Source organism: Limulus polyphemus, unplaced genomic scaffold (assembly GCF_000517525.1).
Source record: "Limulus polyphemus unplaced genomic scaffold, Limulus_polyphemus-2.1.2 Scaffold3272, whole genome shotgun sequence".
Lineage (NCBI taxonomy): Eukaryota > Metazoa > Arthropoda > Merostomata > Xiphosura > Limulidae > Limulus > Limulus polyphemus.
Window position 1 is genome coordinate 81,479 of NW_013668882.1, and position 17,046 is coordinate 98,524.

General features: G+C 31.2%; 1 protein-coding gene across 4 annotated transcripts in view; it reads left to right on the forward strand.

The window, feature by feature from the left end:
- LOC106469040 (colorectal mutant cancer protein-like) overlaps positions 1-17,026 on the forward strand; it is a 92,291-nt gene extending 75,265 nt beyond the window's left edge. For 2 of the 4 annotated variants that reach the window (XM_022397437.1, XM_022397439.1), the window contains exons 11-16: positions 2,834-3,029; positions 6,831-7,062; positions 9,362-9,538; positions 11,319-11,503; positions 12,501-12,603; positions 16,703-17,025. In XM_022397437.1, coding sequence (XP_022253145.1) covers positions 2,834-3,029; positions 6,831-7,062; positions 9,362-9,538; positions 11,319-11,503; positions 12,501-12,603; positions 16,703-16,795 — 986 coding nt within the window. In that variant the 3' untranslated portion in view covers positions 16,796-17,025. Of the gene's footprint in view, positions 1-2,833; positions 3,030-6,830; positions 7,063-9,361; positions 9,539-11,318; positions 11,504-12,500; positions 12,604-16,702 lie in introns of all 4 variants that reach the window. The other 2 variants (XM_022397438.1, XM_013929496.2) reach the window with 2 other exon arrangements.
- The last annotated feature ends 20 nt before the right edge of the window (positions 17,027-17,046 follow it).

Sequence of the window (17,046 nt, forward strand, 5' to 3'; positions counted from 1 at the left end):
ACTAAAGGAAAATCTTGCCTTACAAATCTTTTGACATTCTTTGAAAAGTTATTGCTTATGTAGATGAGGGTAAGGGTGTAGATTTAATGTATCTAGATTTTCAGAAAGCATTTGACAAGGTGCCACATAAAAGGCTTGTAATAAAAATTATCTCTATAAGTGTTGGGGGATAAGTTAACAAATTGGATAGAAGAGTGGCTGGATGAAAGAAAGCAGAGGGTTGTTACAAATGGAATTCAATCAAACTGGTTTAATGTCACAAGTGGAGTACCTGAGGGCTCAGTCTTAGGACCTTTGCTCTTTTTGATTCACATCAATGACATAAATGAAGGAATAGTCAATAAATTACCTAAATTTGCAGATTATATTAAGGTCTTGGGTGTTGCTTGCTGTGAAGAGGATGCTTCTGATTTACAAAAGGATTTAGATCATATGGTGAGTTGGTCAAATATATGGCAGATAGGTTTTAATTATAATAAATGCAAGATAATGTATGTGGGGAATCATATATTGAATTATAAGTATAATTTGGATGGTAATAACCTTAATAGTGTTGTGAAGGAAAGGGATCTTGGTGTAATAGTCGATCAGTCTCTAAAACCATCCAATAGTGTACTGTTGCTAGTGGTAGGGCAAATAGGATTTTAGGTTGTATCTACCAAAATATTGAATATAAGTCTAAAGAGGTTATAATTTCATTGTACAGGTCACTGGTTAGGCCACATTTGGAATATTGTGTTCAGTCTTGGGCTCCTTACCTTAGGATAGACATTTAATTGTTGAAAATGGTTCAGAGAAGGGTTACTAGAATGGTGCCTGGGATGGAGGGGGTTGTCATACGAGGAGAGGCTGAAATCTCTGAAATTGTTTTTTATTAAAAAAGAAAAGAGTTAGGGGGGATCTGATTGAGGTTTTTGAGATTGTAAATGGAATTGATAGTGTTGATGCATCATCTTTTTCATATTTAACAGTGAGAATAGTAGGACTAGGGGGCACAATTATAAATTTTGGCAAGGTAGGAATCATCTTCAGCTTAGACAGTTTCATTTTTCTAACAGGGTGATTGGACTTTGGAATGGTTGCCTTCAGATGTTGTAGAGGCAGTAAATTTAAGAAAAAGCCTGACAAGTATATGAATGATAAGGTTTGGCTTTAAGATTTTTATAAAAATTATCTTAATTTAGTTTTGAGGATGGAACAGCCGAGATTGACCAATAGGTCCCATGCTGTCCCAAAACATTGTTATGTTATAATAATAAAAGTTTATTAATGCATCAGGTACCACTATATCCTGTATGAATGACTTGCCAGGAAAGCATGTGAAAAAATAAGTTTAAGAGTATTAATTCCAGTATACCTATGTGATCGTAACCACTGTAACTGAATGAGTTTTGTGTAGTAAAATTTACTTGTGACATATAATAGTGATGAAAATGATAATCTGTTAAGTAGCTGTTCATTGCTTCTGAAGTTTTCAAAAGTGTACAAACTTTTCAAAGTTCAACCAGTCTATATTTATGAGGAAATATCTGATTAAAACATACAGATAAATAGTGTATAAAGTTCTTAAAGTTAACCTTCTGTGATTTGAGTTGATGCATGGTTTTTCCTAAATCTCTAAGCCAAAATTGTATTTTAGAAAAACAAATAAATAATAAGTGTCTTAGAAGAAATTTGTAAAAATGCTTAAGCCTGTTTTTAATTTGATATGTACTTATGTACATATTTGAAACAAACAACAAATTAACTCTTTGACTAGTGCACGATGTATTTTAGTGTCTCATAATGTTCTTTGGTCTTTTTAGGAATGCAGATATATTAATATGAAAAATACATGTTCATATAAAGGTTATTCATTATATAAAGCAAGATTTTATATGGCACTAAAAGTATTAAATAAAATATCAAAATGTAAGTTTTCTTTTTTTGTATATAAACAAAACCAGTACATGAAAGGTCAAAAAGCTTCTAAAAAAGTATTAATGATGAAAGATGTGACCTACATATGCAACAAACTTAGAATTCTTGAGCATCAATAGAAGCAGGAAAATATTCCTGTTAAAATATTATTTAACACATGCTTGCATAATATGGCACTGCAAGAAAGTTAAAAATATATTTGAAAAGAAATTGTAAACCATAATATCACAGCAAAGTCCAAGTTAAATGTTTTTTTTATTTCTTGCCAAATATTGCTGTCAGTTTCATATTATCTGTGCCAAAGAAATATTTTTTATTACTGACAACTAAAAAGGAAGAAAAACTTTCATGATGTAGGATGTTAGAAATGTTTCTACTTAAATAATTAGTATAAAAATATGAAAAAGAAAATAACTATCAGTACAATTCCTGTATTTTCCATTGATAAACTCCATGTTTGTGGTGTTAAGGAAGACTTTACCACATGGCTTCTGTGTATTTTGAAATGTTACTTTGTTTGTTTTAAAAATGAATTTGGCAATTGTATATATATATATTTCTAAATGTTTGTGGACGATGCACGGTTATTTGTGAAATGGTCTTAACAGTTTTTTTTCTATATTATTAGGTATAATTATTGCTATAGACAAAAAATAACTTTTTTTTATTCAATTGTTTATTGAGATTTATTTGAAACAAAAAGAACCTTCCAAGTCTGTAGTCTATAATTAATTATGTAGTATATTGCGATTGCTGTATAATTTGTCTTCGGTCATTTAGTTTTATTTAGGTAAGTTCAAGTGTTAGTGTTTGTGTAGAAGAAAAAGTAAATAAAAAGATAATTGTATGATTAGTCCTGACTTTACCTTGACTTTAAACACTGCAACTAATCTAGAAATTTCTATCATATTAGCAAAAGGCTCAGGGGATAATGATGAAAATGAAGTTACAACACTTCTTAAAAGAGCCAATGATAATCGAAGGTCAGCAGAAAGTGTAGCACGGAATTTTATCCAGAAGATGAATAGAAATTATAGTATTACCTGCTCTGCAACTGGTTGCAACTTTAACCCATGGGATGAAGTTTCCACTCATAGTCATACTGCTAGGTAAGAGACCCGTAGATAAAAGTTTCCTCAAACTACTAAGTAAGAGACCCATAAAGAAAAGTTTCTTCTCCTAGTCATACTGCTAGGTAAGAGACCCATAATGAAAAGTTCCTTCTCAGTCATACTACTAGATAAGAGACTCGTAAAGAGAAGTTCCCCTCCTAGTCATACTACTAGGTAATAGACTCATAGAGAGAAGTTTCCTCACTAATAGGTAAGATACTCATAGAAAGAACGTTTTTCTTGTTATTAGGTAAGATACTCATAGAAAGAACGTTTTTTCTTGTTATTAGGTAAGATACTCATAAAGAACTTTTTTTCTTTGTTATTAGGTAAGATACTCATAGAAAGAATATTTCTTTCACATTCACTTTATGTGAGACATGTGGCTTTTCCATGGATTTTCTTGTTTTAATCTTGTACAATGCCATATGTCTTAAAAACGCTCGGAGGAATATAAAATGGTGAATTAATAAAATATTTCCTAATATCCTAAAAATATGTACCTAAAAATTATAATGTCAAGTTTAGCTGGAAAGAGTAATCAGAATGGCTGTTTAAGAATGTTCAGATTCAGTGACCAAGAACATTGATGTATCAGTGAAAAATAAATTTCATTGGGAAATGGTTACAAAAGGCGTGACAATGAACACTGCAAAAGATGAAGTATGAACAGTTCTTTCTGAGCATACTTGAAATGTTGTCTTCCTGGGAAAGCAATTTGCTCTCTCTGTGCACATAAAATTGAATATGGAACATGTGGGTATGTTATGCTTCGAGACCATGTGAAGACCTAACCTCACTTAAAAGGACAGATAGCTTTCAAGCCAAATTACTGCTTACCAAGATTTATTGAAGGAAAGGAGAAAAATAATGAAATCTAATGACTTGAGGGGTTTTAAACCTCAGCTTGACATTTAAAGCCAATGCTAAGTTGTGAATTGTGGTTTGAATCAAAGAATCATTGTTGTCATGAGTTTATGTTTTGGAACTAAATCCTATTCCTTACAAATTCTAGGATAGGTAGGAGTCAGGAAGTTTCATTTGATATTCAACTCACATTAATAGGTAAGAGACCCCTCCCATTGCTAGGCAGAACCCACTATAAAGAAGTTCCTCTGCTTATTCATCTCATATTATTAGGTAAGGGTTCAGTACAAAGAAGTTTATTCTCATGTTCAACTCACATTACTAGGTAAGAGCCACACTTATTATTAGGGAAGAGACCAATATAAAAAGTTTTCCTCGTATATTCAACTGGCGTTACTCAGTAAGACACCCAAATACAGAAATTTCCTTCATATTCAACTCAAATTACCATGTAAAAAATCCACAGAAAGAAGTTTCCTTCCATATTCAACTTATATTACCAAATAAGAAACCCACAGAAAGAAGTTTCCTTCCATATTCAACTCGTATTACCACCTAAGAAACCCACAGAAAGAAGTTTCCTTCCATATTCAACTCGTATTACCACATAAGAAACCCACAGAAAGAAGTTTACTTCCATATTCAACTCATATTACCACATAAGAAACACACAGAAAGAAGTTTCCTTCCATATTCAACTCAGTGGTAATATGAGTTGAATATGGAAGGAAACTTCTTTCTGTGGGTTTCTTATGTGGTAATAGTGGTAATATGAGTTGAATATGGAAGTAAACTTCTTTCTGTGGGTTTCTTACGGAATGAAATTTATTTCTTTGAAATAACAAGTAGTGTGAATATGAAAATGTATTCTTTCGATGGGTTTTGTACACAATAGTTGGACAATGACATTTCATTCTATAGTATTCTTATCTAACAGAGTTACTATAACAGAAAATGTAAGTTTGAATATAAGAAGAAACTTCTTTCTGTGGGTTTCTTACGTGGTAATACGAGTTGTTTATGGTAGGAAACTTCTTTCTGTGGGTTTCTTATGTGGTAATACAAGTTGAATATGGAAGGACACTTCTTTCTGTGGGTTTCTTATGTGGTAATATGAGTTGAATATGGAAGGAAACTTCTTTCTGTGGGTTTCTTATGTGGTAATATGAGTTGAATATGGAAGGAAACTTCTTTCTGTGGGTTTCTTACTTGGTAATACGAGTTAAATATAGAAGGTAACTTCTTTCTGTGGGTTTCTTACATTGCTAGTCAGCTGGTGGAAATCTAAAGACAAATGTTTTCTCTCTCTCATTCATGCTGTCATGTAAGAAACCTGTAGAATAATAGAATAAGTTTTTTTTTCATAGTCACACTGGTACTTAGAAATTTAAGGAAAGAAATCTGTCTTAAGCATACAGAGGAAAAAACCCCGTATGAAGAAGTTTCTTGTCGTAAACACGCTGACAGGCAAGATAACCATGGGAAGTCATTTTTGGCTGAATTCGTACTACTAGGTAAAACATTTGCAGAATAACAATTCTCCGCACCATCAGGAAACACGAGTACAAATTGCACAAACAATGTCAGTGAGAAATACACAAATACTCTCATAATCACCCTACTGGTGTGGTCATAGCACCATGTAGGAATACACATTAGAGACATAAGTTATTCATGAACAGATAATGATGTATATTTGTACAATCTAATTGGTAAAATAATTTAGTATGTACTTAAGGAACAGATTAAATTCAAGTAATATTAGTCAAAGTTTGCCTCTTCACATTCTGTGTATGAGCTCAATCATTTTGGCTGACCTTATAACCCCTATATAACCATAAAATTATACATACTATAACTCAGACTGTACTAAGTATATCTTGATGAAAGTTGGTAAGCTTTTAGTAAATATTACAGCCTGTTGTACACAAAAAATCTGATTTTTTTAATAAAGTAATATACTTTTGCTGAAGATTTGTCTGAATTTAGGAAGCCTTTACTGAGTCAGTTTGAGTGAAAGTTGATTTTAATGTTAAGCATAAAAATACTTTTCATCCTACAATTTTCATAATTCATTTGCATAACCCCTAAAATTTTCTACACAAATGTTTTTTCAGTAAAATTTTTTGCTTCATCTTTTAGTTCTACTTTATCTCCTTTTTTTTTACACTAACAAAATTGTAGCAAAGACAGAGAAACAAAATTTTGAAAATTATTAAATAAAATTAATATTTTTTTATCTAGAATGATTGCAGGTCATAACAGATGATCATTCTAAAACAGCCTCAGTTTTTTAAACCTATCTCATCTGCATACTTTTGAATCTGTTACTTTACAATGCCCGTTAGCCCCTATCTAATGGTATGACAGTTTATTAATCACAATTGGAGAACTTAATGTAAACAGTTGGTCAGGTTACAATCATATAATGCAATTAGCTGGAGCTGGTTACGTGAATTTTTTTTATTTAGTAAATGAGAATTGTAGACATGGCTTGAAAGGCAGAGAGAGAAATAAGAGAGTACGTTATGTAGGTGTGACAGAAATATTGTAGTAAAGCACAAAGATATGGACGTTCAAATTTTATATGCTGGGTTGGCAATACCTATAGTGTGTGTGTGTGTATATGTGTAACTTATTAGATGGTGTGAAATACATATAAGGGTATATAAAAAAAAACTAAAATGGGGAAATCAGAGTCAGATACATCATATAACACAGTTTAAGACTGAGGATTTGTATAAATATTTTTTTTTGAAATTAAGACATTAAATCTTAGATCATGTAAAAATTTGAACTATACATTATCATGCCAAACTTATTGACATACATTGATAATAAAGTAGTTTAATTAAATGACGTGTACTTTGACCCACCTGTATCCAGAAGGTTAAAAGAAAGTTACTTTGGAATTTTACCTATGTTTATTAGCATGAGCTCAACATCCAGTAGCAACGATGGAGAGTTTACAAAAGTTGATGAACAACGACTGCGGGATTACATTCACCAGATGAGGACTGAGCGGGTAGCAGTGAAGACAACTGTTGTGGAACTGGAAAGTGTTCATATTGACTCTAGTTGTCGTGAGCCTTCAATGTCATTGGATTCACAAAAGCTGGATTTGGAAAATGCTGTTTTGATGCAAGAACTCATGGCAATCAAGGTATAACTTTTATTATTGTTTTCCAGACAATTTCATAATTCAGTGGTAATAAATACAGTTCAGGGTATAATATTGGTTCCCCAAACCTCAAAGGACTAAAATGAAATAACTGAACTTGCATAAGGCTGGAAAATACTTTAAACTAATGTTCAGAGTTCATGAAAGAAGGTTCCTCTCATATTAAACTTATTACCAGGTCATTCAACATCTGATTCATCACCCTTACACAAGATAAAAACAAGCATCACAAACAACAGAGAGTTAACTTTTAAAAGTTGTGCTTGAAAGTTGATGAAAGTTAATAACTTGCCAAGCGAATACCATCTGCTAACTCTGCCTTTCAAACAGCAGTAACAGATTTCAGAGTATAATAAAGTTTGGAGACAGTTTGAATTGGTAGTGAAAGAAACTTTATTACAAATTTACAGTTTGTATCTGATGGTGATGTAAGATTATCAAAACGTTGTACATTTGTAACAAAGTTTCCTTCATTACCCATTCCAGCTATCTTAAAACCTCATTTTATAAAAAGTGGGTTTCTCATCATCAAATTTGTGGTGCATTATTCTTTTTAAAAGAAAAATAGTACAGGAAATGTTATTGTACTGTTACTTTGAATACAAGGAAATTGGGACATATACATGAATGGAAGAATTACCCAAACAGTATCTAAATTAAATTGTGAGTGTTTGTGATATTTTAGCATCATAATACTAGCTATATCTTGAGTCATAATTAATTATCTCTATTTATTAGTGTTTTAGTACATCTCTGTGCAGCTGTTTATTTTATGTCAGCTATTTATAACATTCTATAGAAATGCTTCAACACTGGATAATTTCGTTGTATTTTCTTTAGAGCTCATTTTTCCACTTACTTAATTTCATAACCCTGTTACTTTCCTTAAAACAAATATATGAAACATATTTAGTGTTATAAACAGATGGTTTTAGGTCACCTGACTGGTTAAGTTTTGATAAAATTTTGTCTGTATTCATGTGAAATGCCTCATTTGCTAAAATTGCTTAATTTTTTGATTATTACTTGATAACTAATTGTAATAGCACACCTAGGGTTTCAAATTATAAGATAATGCAAAAAGATTGATACTTTTAATCATGTCATTTTTACCTGATATAAGTATAGTGCCTAGGAATAATTGAACAAGAACTTGTTTGTTATATGTTTGAGTTCATTTGCTCAATACCAGAGTTGATTAGGTCATCTGTGTTACAAAACACAAAGCGTTAGTTAAAAAAAATGTGACTGCTATTTACAAAACTTCATGCCTTCTAACATGACAAAACTTGATCATTTTTAGGGTAACAGGTGTGATACCTTATTCACCTATTTCCATGAAAAGAGTCATTATTTGTCAGCTTTGATATTACAATTAACTTGTTATTTCTTAATCAACTTACTGTTTTTTCAATTAAAACTATATCAAATACCAATTGACCTAATGAGTTTTGGTGTTCAGCAAAATGGCTTCATAGCAGTGGAGAACTAGAGGGGCACTCAGTAGAGCGCATATCTCTTCCATGCAGCATTGATGATATTTGGCTGTCAAAAAATATGAAAATGTGTCCAAATGTCCATTGTTATCAAGGGACACGGAGAATTTTTGGCAGGATAATGAGGAATGATATTCTACACGTGTCCACCAAGTTTCGTAGAAATTTAATAATCTTTGACTGAGCTATAGTTTGTTCCAGCAAAACCAAGTGTGAGGTGTATGCATACCCATTTCAATTTTATTACTCATCAGGATCTATACCAGCTTACCTTCAAATTGAAATTATTTTTGGCAGGATTAGAGTAAATTAGTCTGAGACTTTGGGCATGATCAAATACATCAATTGAAAGGATCTGACCTCCTGAGTCCAAAACTGTAATTAGATCTCAAATCGGTTAAAAAATGATGAAGCTATGAGCTAAAAGTTTCTACAAAAGGATTTGACCTCCTGAGTCCAAAACTGTAATTAGATCTCAAATCGGTTAAAAAATGATGAAGCTATGAGCTAAAAGTTTGTACTTGGAAAAACAAAAAACCTCAGAGCCATTCTATGAGCCACTAAGCTGCAGCTAGAAACATTACTAAATGTTGCATAATTCTATGAATAGAACATGTTTATTTTTATTTGTTGTATTTAGGTTCTAATGAGTTATTAGTATGTATATGTAATTAATTGATTTTAAAGAATTGCAGTAATGAAGGATATTATTTATTTGATCATCAGTTGTATTTCATCTTCCTGTTACAACAGCTTTAGGCTTAAATATATATGATAACTAATAGGAAGAAAAGGCAGAACTTAAGGCCCAGGTCTACCTACTAGAAAAAGAAAAAGGATCACTTGAGTTGAGGCTTTCAAGTCAAGAAGCTCAGGAGCAGGCTTATCTTGTACATATTGAACATCTGAGAACTGAACTTAAAGAACAGGAACAGATTGTTGAGAAGCTGAGAGAAGCTCAGGTTAGTAGACTAGATATTTAGACCAGCTAAATGGTTACCTGGTATTGAAAGTTCAGAGTTGATCATTTCAAGTGAGTTCAGTTTTACTGATGATGTGTTATATGTATGCACCATGTATTTTTACCTTCATATATTAATATAGTATTATTCTGAATTTATTGCTTATGATGAGTATGTGTAGTTTTCACATTGTCAAGAAAGTCATTAAGTTTATATATTTCTAGCTGAATTTGTTCCTTGTCGTTCTTTTGTGGTTACAGTTGTTCTGCCCATGAGTAGTTGGGCTATAATGATGCATGTTGTGCAGGAATGTAGACAATGTTGTCCTTCAATGGGAATTCAGGTGGTATCCCAAGGCTGTGGCCTCCCTTATGTCTGAGCAAGAATGATTAGTCACATATATAGAGCTAATTGTTCTGGGTAATCTAATATTACCTGTGATCTAACAAATGTAGAATTTTTACAGACTGGTAGATGATCTTGATGTAACCAGTCTTAAAAGGAAAATACCTGATGCAGTAGAAGAGACTATCCCATGTCTGTAAAGCAACAACACACATTACATTTGTGTTTATGAATTAATAAAGATTGTTCACTTGTATTATTACATTATGTACAATATCTTTCTTTGTCAAACTCAGTTACTCAATGTTTCAATACTACTTTGTAATAAATATATTAATGGACCTCCTGTTATTGAGCATACCTATCCCATTACTTAGTTTCATTTCAGTACCAAATTGATAAGAAAGTAATTAGCTGAAACAGTCGCAGAATTATTAGTGTTAATGAGGTTAATATGCATGAAGATCAAATAATATGTGACATTGAAAATCAAGAATACTACTGAATTTCAGTAATGCTCCATCTGATGTATAGGTACATTGAGCTTCAGACTTACTAAGTACCAGTTGTAGGCCAGTTGCTACATCCAACCTTACAATGCTCAGAATAACTGATGAATGCAGCTGTATCATGGCTATTGAGCAGTATTAAATTAATTTTCTCTATCTTGAGGTGATATATTTCAAAGGGTAATGTATACTGTGAGACAGTGTTTACCGATGTAATTGATTTGCATTAATTGTTTTAATTATGGGTTTAGAAATTATGTAGGGATAAAAAAATACATAGAATTTCTTTTTTTTTAATTTACACTTAACTTCATACTCCTGCTTTGTGAGCTAACACTGTTTACATAACTTTATACATGTAGCTACTTTGGTTTTCACTAGACATCAGAAGTTTAATAACTTAAACAATTAGGAGTTACTGATGTTGCTTTAGAAGAAGAAAGTGAGGTTCAGAGGTTAAGGTATTCAAACAGTTATAGTATTGATACATACTGACAATGACTGAAGTATTGCTGTATTCAATTTAAATATAAGTTTAATATATTGCTGATTCAATATGTCTGAGAATCAAGAGTGAAACATGTTTTTCTAAGGATCATCCCCCCCCCCCCCCGATTATAAGTCTGAAGGCTTATAATGCTTTACCCATGGAGGGCACAGCACAGATACCCAATTGACTTAACAACAACAAAATTTAAGGATCAGATATTAGATATTTAAAACAGTTGATATTGTTAAGGGTGAAAGCTTCACAAAGTTCAGAAGTTAAAAATATGTCATCAATTATTTAAGTTGTGGTTCTAGGTTGCTCTTGATTGGGAATAACAAATATAAACAATCATATAGGTTGTAGTTGAGTTGAAAGCTAGTAAACATAGAATTACCAAGCAACTTTTGAAACTCAGAAAACATTACTGATGTCTTAGAAATCTGGAGGAGGAATGTCAGGCCGAGAAGAATCTGAAGAATTGACTGAGGCACTTCAGAGAGAAAAGAAACTAAAAACTAGAATCCAAGAACTTGTGAGTACTATGGAAAAGGTGACAAAAAACTCTGAACTTCGTGTTCAGCAGTCAGTAGAGTTTGTCAATGACCTGAAGAGAGCAAATAGGTCAGTATTTTCTATTAAACCTTGAATACTGAAAGCTAATATTATGCACAGTAGAAATACGAAACACACAATAAAAAAACTGTTTTTAATTATTTTACTTGAATTTTATGTTTAGAGATCAAACTTAACCAAACATTTGTAGATTAGTTTCAAAGTTATTGTAAAGTATAGTATGTCCTGTGTAATTTGTAAATTTGTTGTAGGTTTTACATATGGATGTTACAGAAGCTTGTTTATGTTATTTTATCTTAAAAAAAAAGTAAATGTATAGGAACTTATTTGTTTAGATTATCTTTACAAACAGTTAGCCCCACAGTAGCACAGCAGTATGTCTGCGGACTTACAACGCTAGAATCCGGGTTTCGATACCCGTGGGGGGCAGAGCACGGATAGCCCATTGTGTAGCTTTGTGCCTAATTACAAAAACAACAGCAACATCAAACAGTTAATTACAAGGATAAATTGTAACTTATTGTTGGTTTTTTGTAAATTATTGCTCCGTTTTAATCTTCAGGCTTACCTTATTTCCTTGTTAGCTTTTGAATTGACATGAACTAAGCTGCATTTTGACAGATATGCAGGAAATACAACAAAATCCAAGATTTAACTGGCTGAGAGTGGTTTAGTAAATGTGCCCTGGTTAAGTTAGAGATTGTTTATTAAAATTAAATATATAAATGTAATAGTTAAATAAAAAAATGCTTTGATTATATATCAACAGATTAGACAAAATCATTGTTATAGATAAGAATTTTCTAACTTAGTGTTATGAAATATATTAGTGTCGTGGTTGATTAAGCCAGAAAGAAAATCATTTGTGTATATAATGGTAAACATAATGCATAACTTACAATTTTGAGAATGTATTTGATAGTCTTGATTAAGCCAGAAAGAAAATCATTTGTGTATATAATGGTAAACATAATGCATAACTTACAATTTTGAGAATGTATTTGATAGTCTTAAAGTTTTTATTTAGTCATTGTTTTTGTGGCAGTGCCTTGGTGATGGCTTTCGAAAAAGCAAAGAAGAAAAATCAAGCACGGATTAAAAAGCTAGAACAACAGATGACAGTACTGTCAGAAAGGCATAATGCTCAGGTAGTTAAAAATCCTGTAATGATATTCTATATTCTCAAACATGGCAATTTATATATATATACCTTATGTATTTAATAAGATGATTATTCTGTCAATTAAAAACAGAAAATAATAGAAAGTGTATTAGGAAAGAAGCAATAGAATTAACTATGAAAGACGTATGGAAAAAACTAAACAAGAATAAATTTAAATAATGGGTTTTCTCCCACTTCATCAATTTCATAATTGTAAGGAAGTGTGTGTTGGATAAGTTTGATTTTTGACAAGTGCTGCTATTAAGAGATTCAACTGATTATCACGGAAGATGGCCATGTTTACATAAAAGTCATCAGAGTTTAAAAAAAAAAGTACATTGCTACATTAAATCTTTGGCCCCCAGCAGAGTGTGCACTCCTTGCTTGAGGGCAAACTTTCACTATAAATTGATCAGTTTATAAAAAATAAACTTTAAGTTGTTTCTTCACACATTTTATAAGAAAATATTTCAGGGTTTAAATGTGTTTATTGTGAATAATTTTATTTATCTAAATTTTTATATAAAACATTTTTAAAATGTTAAATTTTGTTTTTTGTTTGATTTCAATATTTTCCAAATGAAAAACCTTAGTGTTTGTGAATTACCGGGATTTTTTGTTTATCATAATCATAGTCTCCAAGGAGAAAAATCAAAATAGTGTTGAATAAAATAGCACCAATTTGATTCAGTGCAAATGTAGTTTTATTGATTTTAGCCAATCACAGTTTCCCAGCCTCATTTGCTATGATATGATGTAATCAACAATCCTCAATTTTGAGCTATAGATTAGTGGTCTAAGTATGTAATTATAGATCATTTGGTGTTATTTTTATCTGTATAAGCCAATATGGCTTCCAGTTCAGAGGGTACACATTTAGAAATCATAATAAAGTGATGAAAGCTTAACTTGATGTATGTTGTTTATAAAAGATGTTTGTGAACAACTTCTGCCACAACTCGTACTCCAAATTTTTTCTTTAACAAGTGTGAAAAGCTTATTTTATTATTTTACACTTCATTTGAATTGTAATGGTTAAGTATTATTGAAAAATAAAAATATTTTGTGGAAAAGGACGAGATAGAAAATTGTTAGGCTTAGTTAGATCACTTTGCACTCGACATATCAAGTTTCATTTTACCAGCAAGGCTGCTGTAAGTCATGCTTATATTAGGGCTTACTGGCTCAAGTAATGCTTGATTGGGCAAGTGAAAACACTTAAAAGAAATTGAAAAATAAATATAAGTGCATATAAAATGAATTATAAACTTATTGCATATATCAAATGAAATTTTCTCATTTACAACTGTAAAATAGTTGATTTGCTTATAATTGTGGTAGGTAAAAAATTGACTTTTATTGTAAATTAATGATCACAAAGACAGTGAAACAGTGAAAGACAGTGTTTTAATTTTTCAAATTAAAAAAAAAGATAAAACTTGCAGTTTTATAAAATAAAAACTATCAGAAATTGTCATAAGAATGTAGGAAGATATAAAAATCAGTGATTTAAATCTACAAATAGGTTAAGCATATCAAAATGAAATTTTTCATGATATCTCAAGGCTGTGAATTTCTATAAATATCACATATGAAAAATAAGATTTTTCAGAAGCTACATAATCTATAGAGAATTCAAGTTTTAAACTATTTCATCGAGAAGTTTTTTGTTTTGTTTTTTCCAATAAAACAAACTATATAACAGCTTGCACATCAAATTGATATGCCAAGGAGTTTAAGAGTTAAATGTCTATTTGGTGTATTTCTACAATGGTCAGAGTGAAAACTAGTTATATATTGTATCTCAGGAGATTTATGATAAACAGATGTACATATTAACTACCATACAGAATGAAAGTTTATTCAAAGTAAGTGAAGCATACTGAAATTCATAGGAGAACTACTGAATTACATGAGCTCATGTGTTCAAATGACAGAAATCTCAGCAGTGAACTTGAGCCACTATAATGGTTTGAGAGCTATGAATTTGAGAAAAGCTTCATGCCTGCTCCCAACAAATGTTTGTAATAGGGAGCTACATTTATACCTTCAACCTTGGTTGTGTAAGTGCTGTTAAAAGTAACTTAATTAATTATAAGTAAGTAGAAGTTGCCATAATGAATGTTTTAAGTTGATCTGTGTATGAAAACTTGTTTAATAGTCATACTTATTATCTTATTTATTTTATTCACTTTACTTTCTTTGAGTTCAAGATGTTCTAAGCAGCATTTAAACATACTGAGTGTTTTAGTAGTGAGTTTCATAAAACAAATGATCCACTTATTAGACAAAATTTTAATGCATCCCTCAAGAGTCAAGGGATGTCTTTACACTACAATTTGTTGAATATTAAAAGTAAGTTCAACCCGAAAACTTCCAAAGAGGGTGGTTTTGGATACGTGATACATTTTTTTTCTATGCATCTTCTCTTATATATTTTATCCATCACCCCTCCAATATGTACAAAATTAAACATAAACTACTCACTATGAAATTGTTATTGCTCATTGTTAAATGATAAATTTTTAAGTGAAATACATCATCCTCAAGTCTCCATACTAGCTAGTATTAAGGTCTACCTGCTGGTATTAAATTCAGTATATATCAATAAAGCTACATTCTTAACATCATTAATTAAGCAATTGCCAACCTTTTATGCTTCTGCTTCTGATTTCACCCGCGATTTGGTAGGGAAGGTCGAGGCATCACGATATTCAGCAGCAGGATGAGCAGACAAGAAAACTTTGAAAGCAGCTACAGGCATAATATTGTACTCAGCTTGACTGCACAATATCTACCAAGGTGAATAATGGCTGGAGAAGGCTTAAATGGGCAATGAAGAAAAACTTTAATATAAGTTTAACATAACAGCAAATGTTGATGATGACAAAACCTTGTCGAAATGTTGTACATTTTCTGTTATGTTAAACTTATATTAAAGTTTTTCTTCATTGCCCATTTAAGCCGTCTCTAGCCATTATTAATCTCAAAGTGGGTTTCTCGTCATCGAATCTACCAAGGTGGTTCTAAACAGTTCCTGAATACCTCTGCATGTCATTTGGAGACATGTTTCTTGTTGTTGGCTGTTAAATTCATGATGTGCTGATGGATTTTAGTCACCTTACCACTCCAAATCACTTTCCCAGTCCCAGTCCTAAAAGAATGTAGGAAATGCCTTCTTTTTAGCCAATAAATATATCCAAAACATTTCAGTTCACATTAAGAAAAACTGGATTGGGTATTTATTTTTTTTTCAACAAAAATCTCCCCCACTGGATCGTGAGGGGCCTGTTAAAATGTATTGAAATATCTCAAGTGCACTTTTCTTCAACTGATTTTATGAATGGTGTACTTAATAACTATGAAAATGCAAACCTAACCTCCCTTGCCCTATACATTTATAATTTTACCATGGTACCATTATTTTTACATATTAGCTCTTGCATAATCTTTTTCAAATGGAAAAAAGTAAGGTTTATTTTTTTATTATTTATCAAAATCAGAACAGTACACTGTTTCACTTTATCTACTGACCAGTAAGCCCTTTTATGCTTTTATAATTTTAATTGCGAGTTTTTGTGTTCTTTATTTTGGCTGATGTATTATTTTGTAACTTGTTTTTGCAACAATAATATTATAATCAGATAATTACCTTTCACAAAATTTTCACTTTTTGGTAAGCTAGTTTCATTTAGATACCTTTGTTACTACACCCTAATGTTATATTTATTATTAGTTGCACACGTTTTAACTTAGTGTTAAGTGGCAAAAATTTACACATGGAATTAACAAACTTGGTCTAGTATAATAATTATCTCATATAAAGCACTTTGTAGCATCATTTTCTAAAAACACATTATCTAAAAAATGACCAAAAGACAAAAAGTTGAGGATTTTTCGTATGTCTGTTACTGACAAATATATTCTGCAACCAATTTGTGAGGCTGGTTTGTTAGAACAGTCGTGTCCCTAAGAAGTTATGATATTTTATAATTCCCAAATAACAAATTCTGATACTTATAATATTGGAATTAAGACCATTTACTAGTACTTAGTGAAGGAATTTTGTGGTGGTGATATTTCAGATGAGAATGTTAAAACAACGAATTGCTATGCTGGAGGGAACAGACAGTGGACAACATTCGTTACCACCATCTGGTAGTGAGACATCTTTATAGTACAAGTAGCAGAGCAGTAACTCCAACAACTGTGTTATAGAAAAATGAGACAGAAACTAACAGGACAACCTTCTAATGTCCTAATTCTAGAAAACATACTTTCATGTGTGAATTTACTATGTTTAACATTAAATTTTTGCTGTATTTATTGTTTAATAATGGGAGCAACAATAATGCACTTTAGAATGAAGATTGTTAAAATTATTTTAATGTTATATTAATTTATTTTAATTTAATATTATATATATATA